General features: G+C 43.5%; 1 protein-coding gene across 1 annotated transcript; it reads left to right on the top strand.

The window, feature by feature from the left end:
* Nucleotides 1-3,190: 3,190 nt before the first annotated feature.
* On the top strand, nt 3,191-13,185 carry Snrnp27 (small nuclear ribonucleoprotein U4/U6.U5 subunit 27). The gene is made up of 6 exons (XM_036182640.1): nt 3,191-3,267; nt 4,810-4,930; nt 6,329-6,441; nt 7,156-7,235; nt 11,968-12,032; nt 12,810-13,185. The coding sequence occupies exons 1-6, from the start codon at nt 3,234-3,236 to the stop codon at nt 12,862-12,864; spliced, it is 468 nt and encodes a 155-aa protein (XP_036038533.1). The 5' UTR covers nt 3,191-3,233; the 3' UTR covers nt 12,865-13,185.
* Nucleotides 13,186-13,387: the final 202 nt, after the last annotated feature.

The raw sequence follows: 13,387 nt of genomic DNA, 5'->3' as shown, positions 1-13,387 counted from the left end.
TTGTCAAATGCTTTTTCTACATCTAAAATATGGTTGTGGTGTTTCCATTCAGGTTTTGTTGGTTTTGATGGGAAAAGATAAATGCAGGCAGCCCAAGAGTGTTCTGCCCTGCTCAGTTATTTTACAGGGTTCCCTGCTGTGCTAATGGATTTGGTCTCCTGACCCTTTTGTAGTAAATCACCGTGGACACATTGGCCTAGAACAGCGGAAATGTGTTCTTTCCACAGTTGGAGGCCAGAAGTCGAGAACCTGGTTCAGTGCCTGAGACCAGGTGTCAGCAGAGCTGTGCCCCTCTGCAGCTTCCCACCAAGGGCCCATCACCTGCCTCGTGCAGCTTCTGTTCCTGTCGTTCTGATGTCACCCCTGCCTCTGGAGTCTCAGGACCTGCTCCCCGTATCACCCTTCCTCTGCCTTTCTGTAGATCTTCAAGACTTAGGGCCCTCCTGGGTCATGGAGAGCAGCCTCCTCATCTGCACATCCTTACATATAAGGCAACATCCATGGGCTCTGAAGATGAGGACCAGGCTTCTTTGCTGGTCTGTGTACTGACTAAGCCATTCTCTTTCCTTCTCAGAACTCTATCCTGTGGATTCTGATACACTGGTATTTTCAAACTTGACAACCATAATTTGGCTCTCTTGCTGACTGTTCCTCTTCTGTGTAAGTCCACAGGCCCCTTGGAGCTGGCCTTGGTCTCAGGCACTCTCCTGGGCTCCTGTGATTCATAAATCCCTCACCTCTGTCTTTTAAAGTATATCAGGTTCTCAGACTGGAGCACACAGAGCTCCACTGAATTGATAAAGTGGCACTTAAGGGCAGGAGAGTATCCCCCATGTTACTCCTTGGCACAAGAGCCATCAAATAATAAAGGAAGTACTCTTTCATTGCCTTCTCTGTATCTTCCATATGGACATCATCATGTTATGAATGTTGCAAACAGACCAAGCCTTACTTTCTCAATAAGTATTGTCAAAAGGCAACTGGTGAGGTGGCTAAGCAGGTAAGGGTGCTTGGCACCATGCCTCTATGCACATATGTTTGTGTATATGTGTGAAAAAAACTTGTATTCATTATGCCTAGCACATAGCACAGTGGGTAATCCTAACTCTCAGGAATATTATTTCCAGAAACTCTCCTGGAATATCAAATTAAGCTGAATGGCCTTTTTCCTTGCATAACACACTAGACAGTATCTTCTCCACCACATTAAGAAAGCATCCCGTCATCTACTTCCGTAATTAAGACTGCAAGCCTCTTGAGGCAGAGACCATGCCATTCATCTTTTCACACTCATGCTGAAGTAGTAGTGTCCAACATTCAGCAGGCATTCAAAAAATGTTTATTAAATCAATTTCCACCACACTTCCCAACTGATTTTGAAAGTCTGAAGAGATTCCTTGAAGTGTTTTGAAGGGCTCTAGCAGAACCAAACATGGTAAACATGGTGCCAACAAGTTTTGCCTTTTACCCTCCTCTCCCTTGCTAAAAAACAGTAGATTGCATTCCTAAAGCTAGCCCCTGAGGTCCATTCCCTTATTTGGCCACTGACTCATTCCTGAGACAAAACTCCAAGATCCAACAATCAAAATTCATTATTTGGCTAATAGGTCCAGTCAGGATTGATCAACTCACCCTAGCAGAGAGTCTTCTTTTTCTCCTTGAAAACCCACCCCTGCAGAAATACCTGCTACAGTTTCCTTGCTGCAGCGGCCTTTGCAGCTCCCTCTGCCCCTACAAGGTAATAAATCTCCTTTGTACTAATAATTTGATGTCCTGTATGGACTGGGATTGGGGGGTGGGGGGTTATGTCTGATCACCTGAAACCACCATGTTGCTTTTCTCTTAAACCTCTAATGCATAGTCTTTGGCTTCCTCTAATTCCCCTATCTTCCTTATGGACAGTGACTTCAACTCTTTTTCCTTTGAACCCTCTCTTCCATACCTTGACACACATTATGCCATAATCTCAAAGCTATGGGAATCAGGCCTCATGGTGAGAATTCTAGTTTAGTTGGGAACAAGTATTAAAGAGGCTACATCAAAATGTATGTATTAATTATTTTTTACATGATGACTAGTGGGCCAAGTGTTTGCAAACTCCATCTAGCCTGTCCCCAGCTTTTTGTTCTAAAAGCTGGGCCTCAGCCTTTGACCCTCATAAGACTAGCAAAAAGCACTGGTTCTGGCAGCAGAGGCTCCAGCCTTTTCCATTTGGGGCATTCATGGTTTACTGCAGAAAGCTTCATCTTTTGAGAGCAAGGGAGCCTTTTTCCTTATTTTTATGCATTATAAAGCCTTCCGTTTTGAAGGTTATGGCAGTTTCTGGAGGGTTCTTTGAGGGAACAGAACGGGATTTAGAGTCTTTTATTTACAACAGACTGTAGCTGGGGCTGAAAAGGTGGTGGAGTGCTGGGCAGTAAGAGCATTTGCTGCTCATTTTCTCAGCACCTACTGTCAGGAGGCTCTCAAGGCCAGCTCCAAAGGATACAAGCCCTCTTCTAGCCTCTGCGGACACCCTCGTATGTATAAAAAAATAAAACAATAAAACTTCCTAAAACCGAAATAGTAGTTTAGGGCACAGTATCAGTGTTGTCATCTGAGAAAACATAAAGCTGACTGCATCCTTTGGTTATTCCTTTCTTACGACATTTACGAGCAAAAGTGAAAGGAAGGAAGGGAGGAAGGGAGGGAAGGAAAGAAGAGAGGGAGGGAGGAAGGAAGGAAAGAAGAAAGAGGAAGGAAGGAAGGAAGGAAGGAAGGAAGGAAGGAAGGAAGGAAGGAAACGTTGCGTACGCCTTTAATCCCAAGACAGATTTGGTATTCATAGCAAGTTCAGGACAAAGAGGGCGACATAGTGAAACTTGTCTCAAAAAACCACAACAAAAAAGAACTAGTGAACTAGTGTGATGTATGTTATACGTATGGAGAAACGGGAGAGAATGGCGCGCGGGGGGGGGGGGATACAGAGCTAGATGAGTTCTCCAGGAGGACAAAAGGAGAAATAGGGAACAACAACAAACGAACTTGAAGAAACGGAAGCGACCGTCGGTTCCTCGTGGAACTTCAGGCCATGGAGTTGCATCCGGGGCAGGACTTGCGCCATCCGCTGGTTGGAACACCCGGAACCCTCGCAGCGCGTCCTTGAAGGTTTCCAGTCGGTGAGCAGAAGCAACTTCCGGCTGCTCCGGAAGTTGTGGGATCGTTTCCGGGGCGGCCAGAAGAGTGGGGCTCCGATGGGTCGTAGCCGTAGCCGCTCCCCGCGGAGGGGTGAGTTCAGAAGGTCGTGCGGCTCGGGACGCTGACAGGCGCTACCTGAGTCCTCAGCCCGAAGGGACGGAGAGGGTGCGGGACGGGGCGAGGCCGGGGCCTGCGCTGCTCAGCCCGGCCTCAATTGAGTTCCAATTCCTTCGCTTAGCTTCTGGGTGACCGTGCATAAATCAGCCCACCTTTCTTTCAGTTCAGTTCCCGTAATCATCGTGGGTAACTTTACCTCGAAGAGTTGATGTGGGAATTAACCCCACACCCGGTAACATTCAGCATGTGATTGTCCTGGCCCACAAATGTTTACCAAATGTTAGTGCCTTGCCCAGGTCATTAGTCTGAAGTGTTTAGAATTTGATACCGGGTAGCCTAATGTCTTCTGTGCCCAAGCCCCCGAGGGTACAGTACTGAGGCAGGGGTAAAGAGGGACTGTGGAAAACTCAGAGAGTCTTTGTGCCCTTAGGGATTAGAGTTAGAGTCTCCAGCTGTTTAGAACAAGGTCTTCAGCTGGTGAACACTCGGTTTTCTTACTAGACAACCAGGACCTCAAGCAAATTGAGCCCTTGAAGTGCTGTAAATTTACAATAGTCAGTGGATTTCCTTTGGGGGAAAATACTTATTTTGTAGCATTATCCTTTACTTTGACCAGTTTACTAATTAGTACAAGAAATGATAGATTGAACAAGTGGGGGAGGAGGGAACCATACCCTCATACACAGCCATACTTTCAAAAAGCACAAAACTTGTGTTAAAAATATAATTTATCAGGTAATACAATTGAATACTAAGCTATTGTATAAACAATAGAAATATGGGGTGATTTTTAAATATACCACATTGCTTGACTTTAAGTGAAGTTATGTGTTGAAGTGTTAAGTTTGGATATATTGAGTCAAAAAATGTTAATATGATTTTTGAGCTGCTTTTACTGTGTGTGGGGTGAAGAGAGCAGAACCCAGTGCCTCTTACATGCAAGGCAAGTGTTCTGAGCAACACCCTACCTTTCTTTTTCCACACAGGGCCTTATGTAGCAGAGGGTAGTCTTGAACAATGATCTTTCTGCCTCCACTTCCCCAGTCCTGGTGTTACAGGTGTGTGTTACTATGCCCAGGAATTACTTTTTTGTTTGTCTGTTTACTTTTCATGACAGGGGTTCTCTGTTATATACCTGTGGCTATTCTGAAACTCACATGAACTCACAGAGATCTGACACTTGCCTCTTTCTCCAAAACACTGGGCCACCATGCCCAGCTGACTTTTTCGTTTGTTTGTTTTGTTTTTTAAGGCTAGATTTGTCTTTGTAGTTTTGGTGTCTGTCCTGGATCTCACTCTGTAGACCAGGCTGGCTTCGAACTCACTCACAGAGATACACCTGGCTCTGCCTCCCGAGTGCTGGGATTAAAGGTGTGTGCTACCACCACCTGGCTTGCTTTTTTTTTTAAGTATCTTTCATTGTGACTACCAGAAGCAGCTTGCATTATACTTCAGTAGGACAGCTCTAGGTGTTTGAGATAACTTTCTTCTCTGCTATTTTTGTTTATGTATTAGAGCGTAGGCGGTCCCGGTCCACATCACGGGATCGGGAACGAAGGCGCCGAGAAAGGTCCAGGTCTCGGGAGAGGGATCGCAGAAGGAGCCGCTCAAGATCCCCACACCGAAGACGCTCCAGGTGAGGGTAGAGGAAAAACCAGAAGCTTGACTACAAAGCTGCAGGAAAAAAAAGGAGCCTGGGAAATGCCCTTAACTTTGCTTTTATCATTTAGAAGGGGATTTCCAATTTCATGAAATGGCAGAGTTTAATCACACATTATTCTAAAGCCAGCAGTACTCCTGGCAAATGGTTTAATTATAGCATAAGAAAGTAGTCTTTAAAAGATGCTTGGCTGGGCTGGAGAGATGGCTCAGGTCTTCCAGAGGTCCTGAGTTCAATTCCCAGCAACCACATGGTGGCTCACAACCATCTGTAATGAGATCTGGTGCCCTCTTCTGGCCTGCAGGGACACATGCAGGCAGAACACTGTATACATAATAAATAAAAAAAATAATTTCTTAAAAAAAAAAAGATGCTTAGCTTACTTTTATTTCCTATGTATGGGTGTTTTGCCTTCATTGTATGTCTATGTGTGATACATCAGATTCCCTGAAACAAGTTCCAGACAGTTGTGAGCTGTGGGGTAGGAGCTAGAAGCCAACCTCCTCTGGAAGAACAGCCGGGGTTCTTAACCACAGAGCCTCTCTCCAGCCCAAGAGAGTTGTCTTTGAAGAACAATGAGGAATAATGAGTGGAAACCACTTAGCATGGTGTTTGCTAAAGTAAGAAATTTAAGTGTGTAATCAAGAACAGGTGACCTTAGCAGGGTGGTAAAAATGGACTCTTCCAAAACATCAGCAGTTGTTTAGGAGGACTTGTGTAATAGTTAGAAACTTAAATTTTGTTATTACATTTGCAGGGGGGTGGGGTGGGCATGTGGACATCAGGACAATTGGAAGTCACTTTCTGCCTTCCGCTACACGGGTCCTTGGAATGAACTCAGGTTGGCAAGCACCCTCATCTCCAGAACCATCTCACCAGTCCTATTACAAACTTTCTTAAAGATGCTTTCTGTACGTGTGTGTGTGTGTGTATGTGTGTGTGTGTGTGTGTGTGTGTGTGTGTGTGTGTGTGTTTCGGGAGAGAGTAAGGGAGCATATACACACACCTGCATGCGTTTCACATGTGCCACATGCATGCCTGTAGGTGCCCGTGGAGGCCAGAGGGTGCTGGATCCTAGGAACTGCAGGTGACTGGAACCGAACCTGGGTCCCCTGCAAAGCCAGTATTTGCTCTTAACCATTGATCCATCTCTAGCTTCCTCTTAGAATTTTGAGGGTAGATTTTTCTGTCTCTCAAAACGTTTTTAACCTTAGTTGTACTGGTAACTGGTGAATAAAGTTTTTCTTTAAGCCATCAGAGCCTAATGATCTCTGGCCTGGCTTTGTCCAGCCTTCATTTGTCAGGGCCTCATGGGTGCAGATCAACAGAATTGCCTAGTACATGTTTCTAACAGCTTTACTTGATAAATATTAGGTCTCCAAGGCGACATAGATCCACGTCTCCTTCACCTTCTCGACTGAAGGAACGAAGAGATGAAGAAAAGAAAGAACCTAAAGAAGGAAAGAGCAAAGAGCGTCAGATCACTGGTAATGTTACTGGATGAGCAGACTTGCTGAGAGAGTTTCAGTCATAGTCAGTGTAAATTTGGCACGCCTCTAATCCCAGTACTCAGGAGGCAGAGGCAGGCGGATCTCTGAGTTTGAGGCCAGCCTGGTCTACAGAGTGAGATCCAGGACAGGCAAGGCTACACAGAGAGACCCTGTCTCAAAAAAAAACAAAACAAAACAAAAAAAAAAAAGTAATTTTGAGCATGTAAATATTAACCTTTTATAGGGTTCATTGTGTGTGATTTGGGGGTTTAATTTTAATTATATATTAGAGTATTTCCAGTATGTGCTGGTTTTGATTTAGGAAAGGTATTTTTTAAAACATTAAAAAAATTCTATCTGGGGAATATCTTCCAAACTTGATGGTATTGTATCTGATGTTAAAGGCTCTGTGGAGAGCACATGGTGGATATTCTGGCATGTCAAAGTTAATAGGAATTTTTCTTGATAGGCTCACCTTTTATTTGGTCTCTGCTGCTGAGGTGAAATGTCTGCACATCTGTTGCTACTTTTTCATTTGTGCAGATGAACATCTCTGTGCATCCACACATATAATGATAGGACTTCAAAACTTATTTGTTTGTTTGTTTGTTTTTTCTGGAGCTGAGGACCGAACCCAGGGCCTTGCGCTTGCTAAGCAAGCACTCTACCACTGAGCTAAATCCCCAACTCCAAACTTGTTTATTTTTACAGAGGAAGATCTGGAGGGTAAGACAGAGGAAGAAATAGAAATGATGAAATTAATGGGATTTGCCTCTTTTGACTCCACAAAAGTAAGTAAAAGATGAGCCAGTTATATGTTCTGGGTTATTTGTCCCTTACACCGCCCTGGTTTTCCATATTCTTTGCTGTCACTAATAACTTCTTCCACAGGCACAACTTATCTTGTTGTAGACAGATTTTGAGGGCTTTAAACATACACAGAGAAAGTGCTAAGCTACTTTTTATTCTGGACTCTCCAGTCCAGAGGATGTCGATTTTCAAAGGTAGGTAGTGGTGAGGCAGACAAGGAGCAAATCTGAAGCAGAGTGCTGTTCAGTAAGTGTGAAGATATGGGGTGCATGGTGGAGACTCCAGTGTGCGCAGTGCAGTGTAGTGACCAGTAACTGCTAGTGACTGCCTGGGGCTATGGTGGAGCTCAGAGCGTTTCTGTGCCCTTCGCCATGTGAAGGGATTGGAACCTGTAGATGTTTTAGAGCAAGGAAGACTTTTGCTCTTTTTCAGAAGGGTTTTACTATGTAGCACAGGCTGGCCTTAAAATTGAAATCCTCCTGCCTTAGTCACATGAGTGCAAGGATTAAGAAGCAAGGATTTGGGGCTGGAAAGGTGGCTCAGAGGTTAAGAGCACTGACTGTTCTCCTAGAGTCCTGAGTTCAATTCCCAGCACCCACATGGTGGCTCACAACCATCCATAATGAGATCTGGCGCCCTCTTCTGGCCTGCAGGCATGCATGTAGGCACAACACTGTATACATAGTAAACAAATAAATCTTTAAAAAGAAGCAAGGATTTTAGTCCACATTCTTTTTTTCTTTTTCTTTTTTCCTTGAGAAAAGGTATCACTTAGCCCAGGCTGGCTTCAAACTTGTTATGTAGTTGAAGAAGATCTTGAACGTCTGGTTCTCTACATCCCAAGTGATGAGATTTATAGACAGGCACCACCATGCCCAGTTTATGTGTCTTTATTCATTCATCTGTTTTTTATAATCCCACTAGTAGTGAGGAAGGGTTCCTTTTGCCCATATTCTTGGCAGTATGGGTTGTTATTTGTTTTATTTTTTAATCTGTTTTTTTCTTTGAATGTTTATGAGTGTCTTGACTGTGGTGTGTACTTGCACTACATGCGTGCCTGGTGCCTGAAGATGCTAAAAGTGCATGCCAGATCCCCTGGAACTGGAGCACAGGCTGTTGGAATTTGTCATGTGGGTGCTGGGAACCAAACCTGGGTCCTCTGGAAGAGCAGTAAGTGCTCTTAACGGCTGAACCACCTCTCCAGCCTCTGTCGTTTGGTTTTTGACAATAGTTATTCTGACAAGGGTAAGATGAAGTAGTTTTAATTAACATTTCCCTGATCATTAAAGATAAATGTTTTTTCGTCATTTGTGTTTTTTTCTTTTGGGAATTGTCTTCAGTTCATTAACTCATTTATTGATTGACAAGGTTTGTTTTCTTTCCTGTTTGGTGTTTAATTGTTGCAGTCCTGTGTAAACTGTCAGTGGGAATCCTCTGCTTCATGTGTAGCTGCCAAAGATTTGTGTTTCTCTGCTCTGTTGGCTGTCTCTTCAGCCTGCTGATAGGCTCCTCCACCACAGAGCTTTCTAACAGGTGTCCCCATCTGCCAGTGTCTTGGAATTGTGTCCTGTACTGCTAGAGTCCTTTTGGGACTGCTCTCGTGTAACTGGATCCTGAAGCATTTTCGCTCTACACTTTTGTTCTTGCAGCGGTTATGTGAACCCCATTTTGGAATTCAACACTACTAACATCTCAGCTTTTTGTCTTTGAATATAGCAAATCATCTTATTGTGTTGGTTGGCATTATTGATTGAGACAGTCAGAACCTCCTGCTCCAGTCTCCCAATCACTAGAATTCCAGGTGTGTAGTACCACACCCAGCTCAACTCCTCTTTCGTTATTTGGAGTATTTTATAATATGTATTATTAATCACTATTAATATGAACCTAATAAGTAACAGTACTTATCGAGCAAAGTAATTATGGTTTTGTGTTCTTAGAATAGTAGTGAAGGAGCTTGGTTTCTAGTCTTGTTATTGCCTGGTTGATATTTGTAATTCCTAAGGGTTTTAAAGGTCTCAAGACTCTGCCTTACTATAGTCAGAAGAGGTTTGCTTATAAAGGAGACATTAAGTAAGCATTCTTAGACGCTACGAAAAGCAGTGTAGCATAATATGAGAGCAGCTGGGGTCAGGGCTCTTCTTTGGTCTAGTTTGGCTCAGTACATGATATGTCATTTATGCACTACTAAGCCACAACCCAGCCAAACATGGTTATTTTCTAACTACCCCACATAGGTGTTAATTTAGTTTATGTGCAGTTGGCTTCATGTGGCTCTCAGCTCATTCATTTTCCTTTCTATTAGACATTCATAGTTTCCTTATTTTTACTAATGGATAAATGTCTCTCCTAACATGTAATGTATGAGAATAGAGTTAGTAATGTGCAGCTCTCCAGAAGCTTCCAAAAAATTGAGTAAGCCTCTGGAGATTGAACTCATTGAAAAGGTTAGCATAACGTTCCTTTTCAAGGCTAGTCTTTATGGGTTTTGTCTACTGCCTGTTTTTAGGAGCTCAGTAGTTTGTTTGGTACCACTGCTCCCCCTGGAAATTTAAATAAAAATAGGAATAAGAAATTAAGTTCAAATTGGGGCTTAGGAGATGGCTCAGTTGATAAAGTGCTACTGTGCAAGTGTGAGGACCTAAGTTTGGATTCCCAGCACCTACAAAAAAGCCAGGTTCAGTAGTGTGCATCTGTAATCCCCCAAACACAAATGGGAAGGTAGATGCCTGGAGCTTGTTGGCTAGCCACTCTCTCTGAATTCATGAGTTCCTGTAAGAGATCCTGTCTCCAGTAAGGTAGAGGACTGGTGAGGTGGCTCGGTAGTGTGTGTGCTTGTGAACAGCATGCACACTAAAGATAAGTGTCAAAACTGTAAGGGCTGGGGCTGCTGTGGCACACGCCTTTAATCCCAGCACTCAGGAGGCAGAGCCAGGTGGATCTCTGTGAGTTCGAGGCCAGCCTGGGCTACAGAGTGAGTTCCAGGAAAGGTGCAAAGCTACACAGAAAAAACCTGTCTCAAAAAAACAAAAACAAACAAAAAAAAAAATAGATAGATAGATAACAAGTTCTAGGACAGCCAACACTGTTACACAGAGAAGCCTTGTCTCAAAAAAAAAAAAAAAGGGTAGGGGATTTAGCTCAGTGGTAGAGCGCTTGCCTAGCAAGCACAAGGCCCTGGGTTCAATTCTCAGCTCAAAAAAAAATTTTTTTTAAAGGAGAGCACTTCAGGAAGACACCCAACATAGACCTCTGGCCTTTACATGAATGCACGGACATGTTCATGTACACCTGCATGAACATGCACACACACAATAACACATACAAAAAGGAAAAAAGAAAATTAATCAAACCCATTTGTCTTAGCTCCATTTTAAATGTGTGGGCTCACTTCTACACACCACCAGTGCTAGAATCCTTGGTTCACCTAACGCAGATGTCCAGTGATGTTCCACACCGATAAGCCACCTTCCTACTGGAAGAGGGTTGGAAGTATGCCAGTGTGTTTTGTTACAGTGTAGTGACTTTCACTGAGCTGTCCTTTTTCTACATTTCTGAAAGTCCATAGCCTGGGCCCTGAGAGGACACCCTCCATCAAGAAGCTGCAGTCTCAAGCCAGCTACAGTAACCATGCCTATAATTCTAGCACTTGGGTAGAAGAGCCAAGAAGTTCAGGTCATCCTCAGTTACATACTGAGGCTAACCTGGCCTGCTAGAGCCCATCTCAAAACTTAACAGACAGACAGAAAGCAGCATCGTGCGTTTCAGGAGAAAGAGCACAGTTTCGAAGGGTAACGCATATGGTGCTTCAAGGAAGGCACAGTTGACATTGTTACTATTCAGGAACTAAAAACAGTGGTGCTGTCAGCAGCTGGATCAGTTAAGTTAGGCATGGCCAGTGGACAGCACCCAGCTAGCTGAAGGCTGGATAAGGGCAGGGAAGGCTCTTCAGACCTGAAGAACAGCATGGGAACGAGTGGGAATGGGGAGTGAAGTGGCTGCGTAGGGTCTGGACCACAGGGAGAGGGGAGATGCCCATGTGGAAAAGCCAACAGCACCAGCGCAGCTTGTACCATTTCCAACTTCCAATTCCTGACTTAAATGTCAAAGAGTCAATCTTCTGTGCAAGAGATGAGAATTAAATATGTAGAAACTGTCCCAGCTTGATTCGAGAATATTATGAACCAAGTGTGTCTGAGAACTTTTCAAAGGAGTCTTTTTTTTTTTTTTTTTCCAATTTTAATTTCTATGTGCATAGTTCCCCTGGAACTAGAGTTACAGACAGTCGTGAACTGCCATGTGGGTGCTGAGAATTGAATCCCTGTCCTTTGGAAGGCAGCCAGTGTTCTTAACTGCTGCATCATCTCCAGCCCATCAAAAGATCTTTGAAGGAAGTTAAAAATCTGCCTCTGGTTTTCAGCATGCCTTGTACATCACATGAACACTGTGAATGCTTACTGTTTTTGTTTTGTGGGGCTGAGGATTGTGCATGCTAGTCAGGCGCCTACCACTAAGTACATCCCCAGCCCCAAATGTTTGCTTTTTTAATACTGTATTGATACTTAGGTATGACCAGAGTTGTAACACCTGAGCATTCATGGAGTGTTATCTCAGGCCATCTGCCCTTCATGGGGCTCTTGCTACTCAAAATACACCCACAGGATCCCCCTCTGTGACCCAGGTATTTAGTATGGCCTTCCTGTTTCTTTCCAGGGGAAGAAGGTAGATGGCTCTGTAAATGCCTATGCCATAAACGTGTCTCAGAAGAGGAAATACAGGTATGTATGGCCCCTGTGCTTAACCTCAAATTAGTTTCACATTTGGAAGAGAATTTTGTTACAGGATAATTGTGTATGTTTTGGAAATGTTGAAGTTTTCCATACTGTTTGCACACATGTGCTAGCTTGCTCACTTCGTGTGTGTGTGTGTGTGTGTGTGTGTGTGTGTGTGTGTGTGTGTGTGCGCGTGCCCTGGTTTTTTTGAAACATAGCTAAAGATAACTATGATCCAATCCTTGGGCCTCCACCACCCAAAGGTTGGGATTACAAACCTGTGCTGCCAAGACTGGTGCTTGTGAACTATACTGTCTTTGTTGTTTGGATTCTGATGTATTAAAATTTCCTTCCAGTATTCATGTGAACAAATAGCTCTGCCTGTTGCTGCCTTGAGGCAGGGTCTCTGAACCAGAAGCTCATAGCTGGCTGGACTGCTCAGTGAGCTCTCTGCCCTCCCACTGCTGGGGTTATAGGCACACACAGCCATGCCTAGCTTTTTTCATTTTTCATGCTTGGAAGTCAAACACTCTTACCTCTTACCTTATACTGTCCCTAAGCCCTGCTTTTGAAAACAGGGTCTCTGTGTATCCCAAGCTGGGCTTGAACTTGCAATCATTGTATCTCCACCCTTGCAGTAGTGATGATTACAGGCACATACCATCATACCCAGGTGAAGCATTTTGAAAGGTGTTTTTAGTTTGAATTTTGAAGTATGGTTTTATTATACTTTTAAAGTAAGAGTCCAAATTTTTAAAAACTACTTTTCTGTTTTTATCATAGGCAGTACATGAATCGAAAAGGCGGATTCAACAGACCTCTGGATTTTATTGCATGAGACTTGAGGTGTTGGAGGATTCTCCCTCATCTGGGTCAGAGAGTATTTTATATTTTGTATTTAATCCACCTCCAAACAGGATCTCAGTTCTTCCTTCCTATAAAGTAAGAACGTCTTATTTATGACCCCCAGTGTACTTCCTTTTCTCAGGAGGGAGGTGACACTTTTTAAGGTGGTGACCCTGTGGTGGCTACAGCCCGTTTGTCTTGTTCCTTTGAACCTGTGTGTGCTTTCTTTTTGGATGCTTGTTAGGAGTTCTTAAAAACTGAAAGTAACTTAGATATGAGTTTCTCCAATAAAACTGTATTTCTACCCATTTTATATTTATTTGACAAATATCTTATTATTAAAGAGTCTCCCTAGACATTTTCTTTTTCCACACATAGATTTCTTTTGTTTTGAGGTAAGGTCTTGTTATGTAATCCAGGCTAGCCTTGAAATTGGGACGGTCCTGCCTCCATCCCCTTGTTGCTGGGATTATAAATATGTCACCATGCCAGCTTAGATTTAGCCATTTTGATTC

This window comes from Onychomys torridus, chromosome 3, assembly GCF_903995425.1.
Source record: "Onychomys torridus chromosome 3, mOncTor1.1, whole genome shotgun sequence".
Taxonomy (NCBI): Eukaryota; Metazoa; Chordata; class Mammalia; order Rodentia; family Cricetidae; genus Onychomys; species Onychomys torridus.
This window is presented reverse-complemented; position numbering and strand designations above follow the sequence as displayed.

Excerpts from the sequence above, each read along its gene's own strand:
- Snrnp27 (XM_036182640.1), top strand. The coding sequence starts at position 3,234 with ATGGGTCGTAGCCGTAGCCGCTCCCCGCGGAGGG. Across the intron at positions 4,931-6,328 it reads CCACACCGAAGACGCTCCAG|GTCTCCAAGGCGACATAGAT; the intron begins GTGAGGGTAGAG and ends GATAAATATTAG. Across the intron at positions 6,442-7,155 it reads CAAAGAGCGTCAGATCACTG|AGGAAGATCTGGAGGGTAAG; the intron begins GTAATGTTACTG and ends TTATTTTTACAG.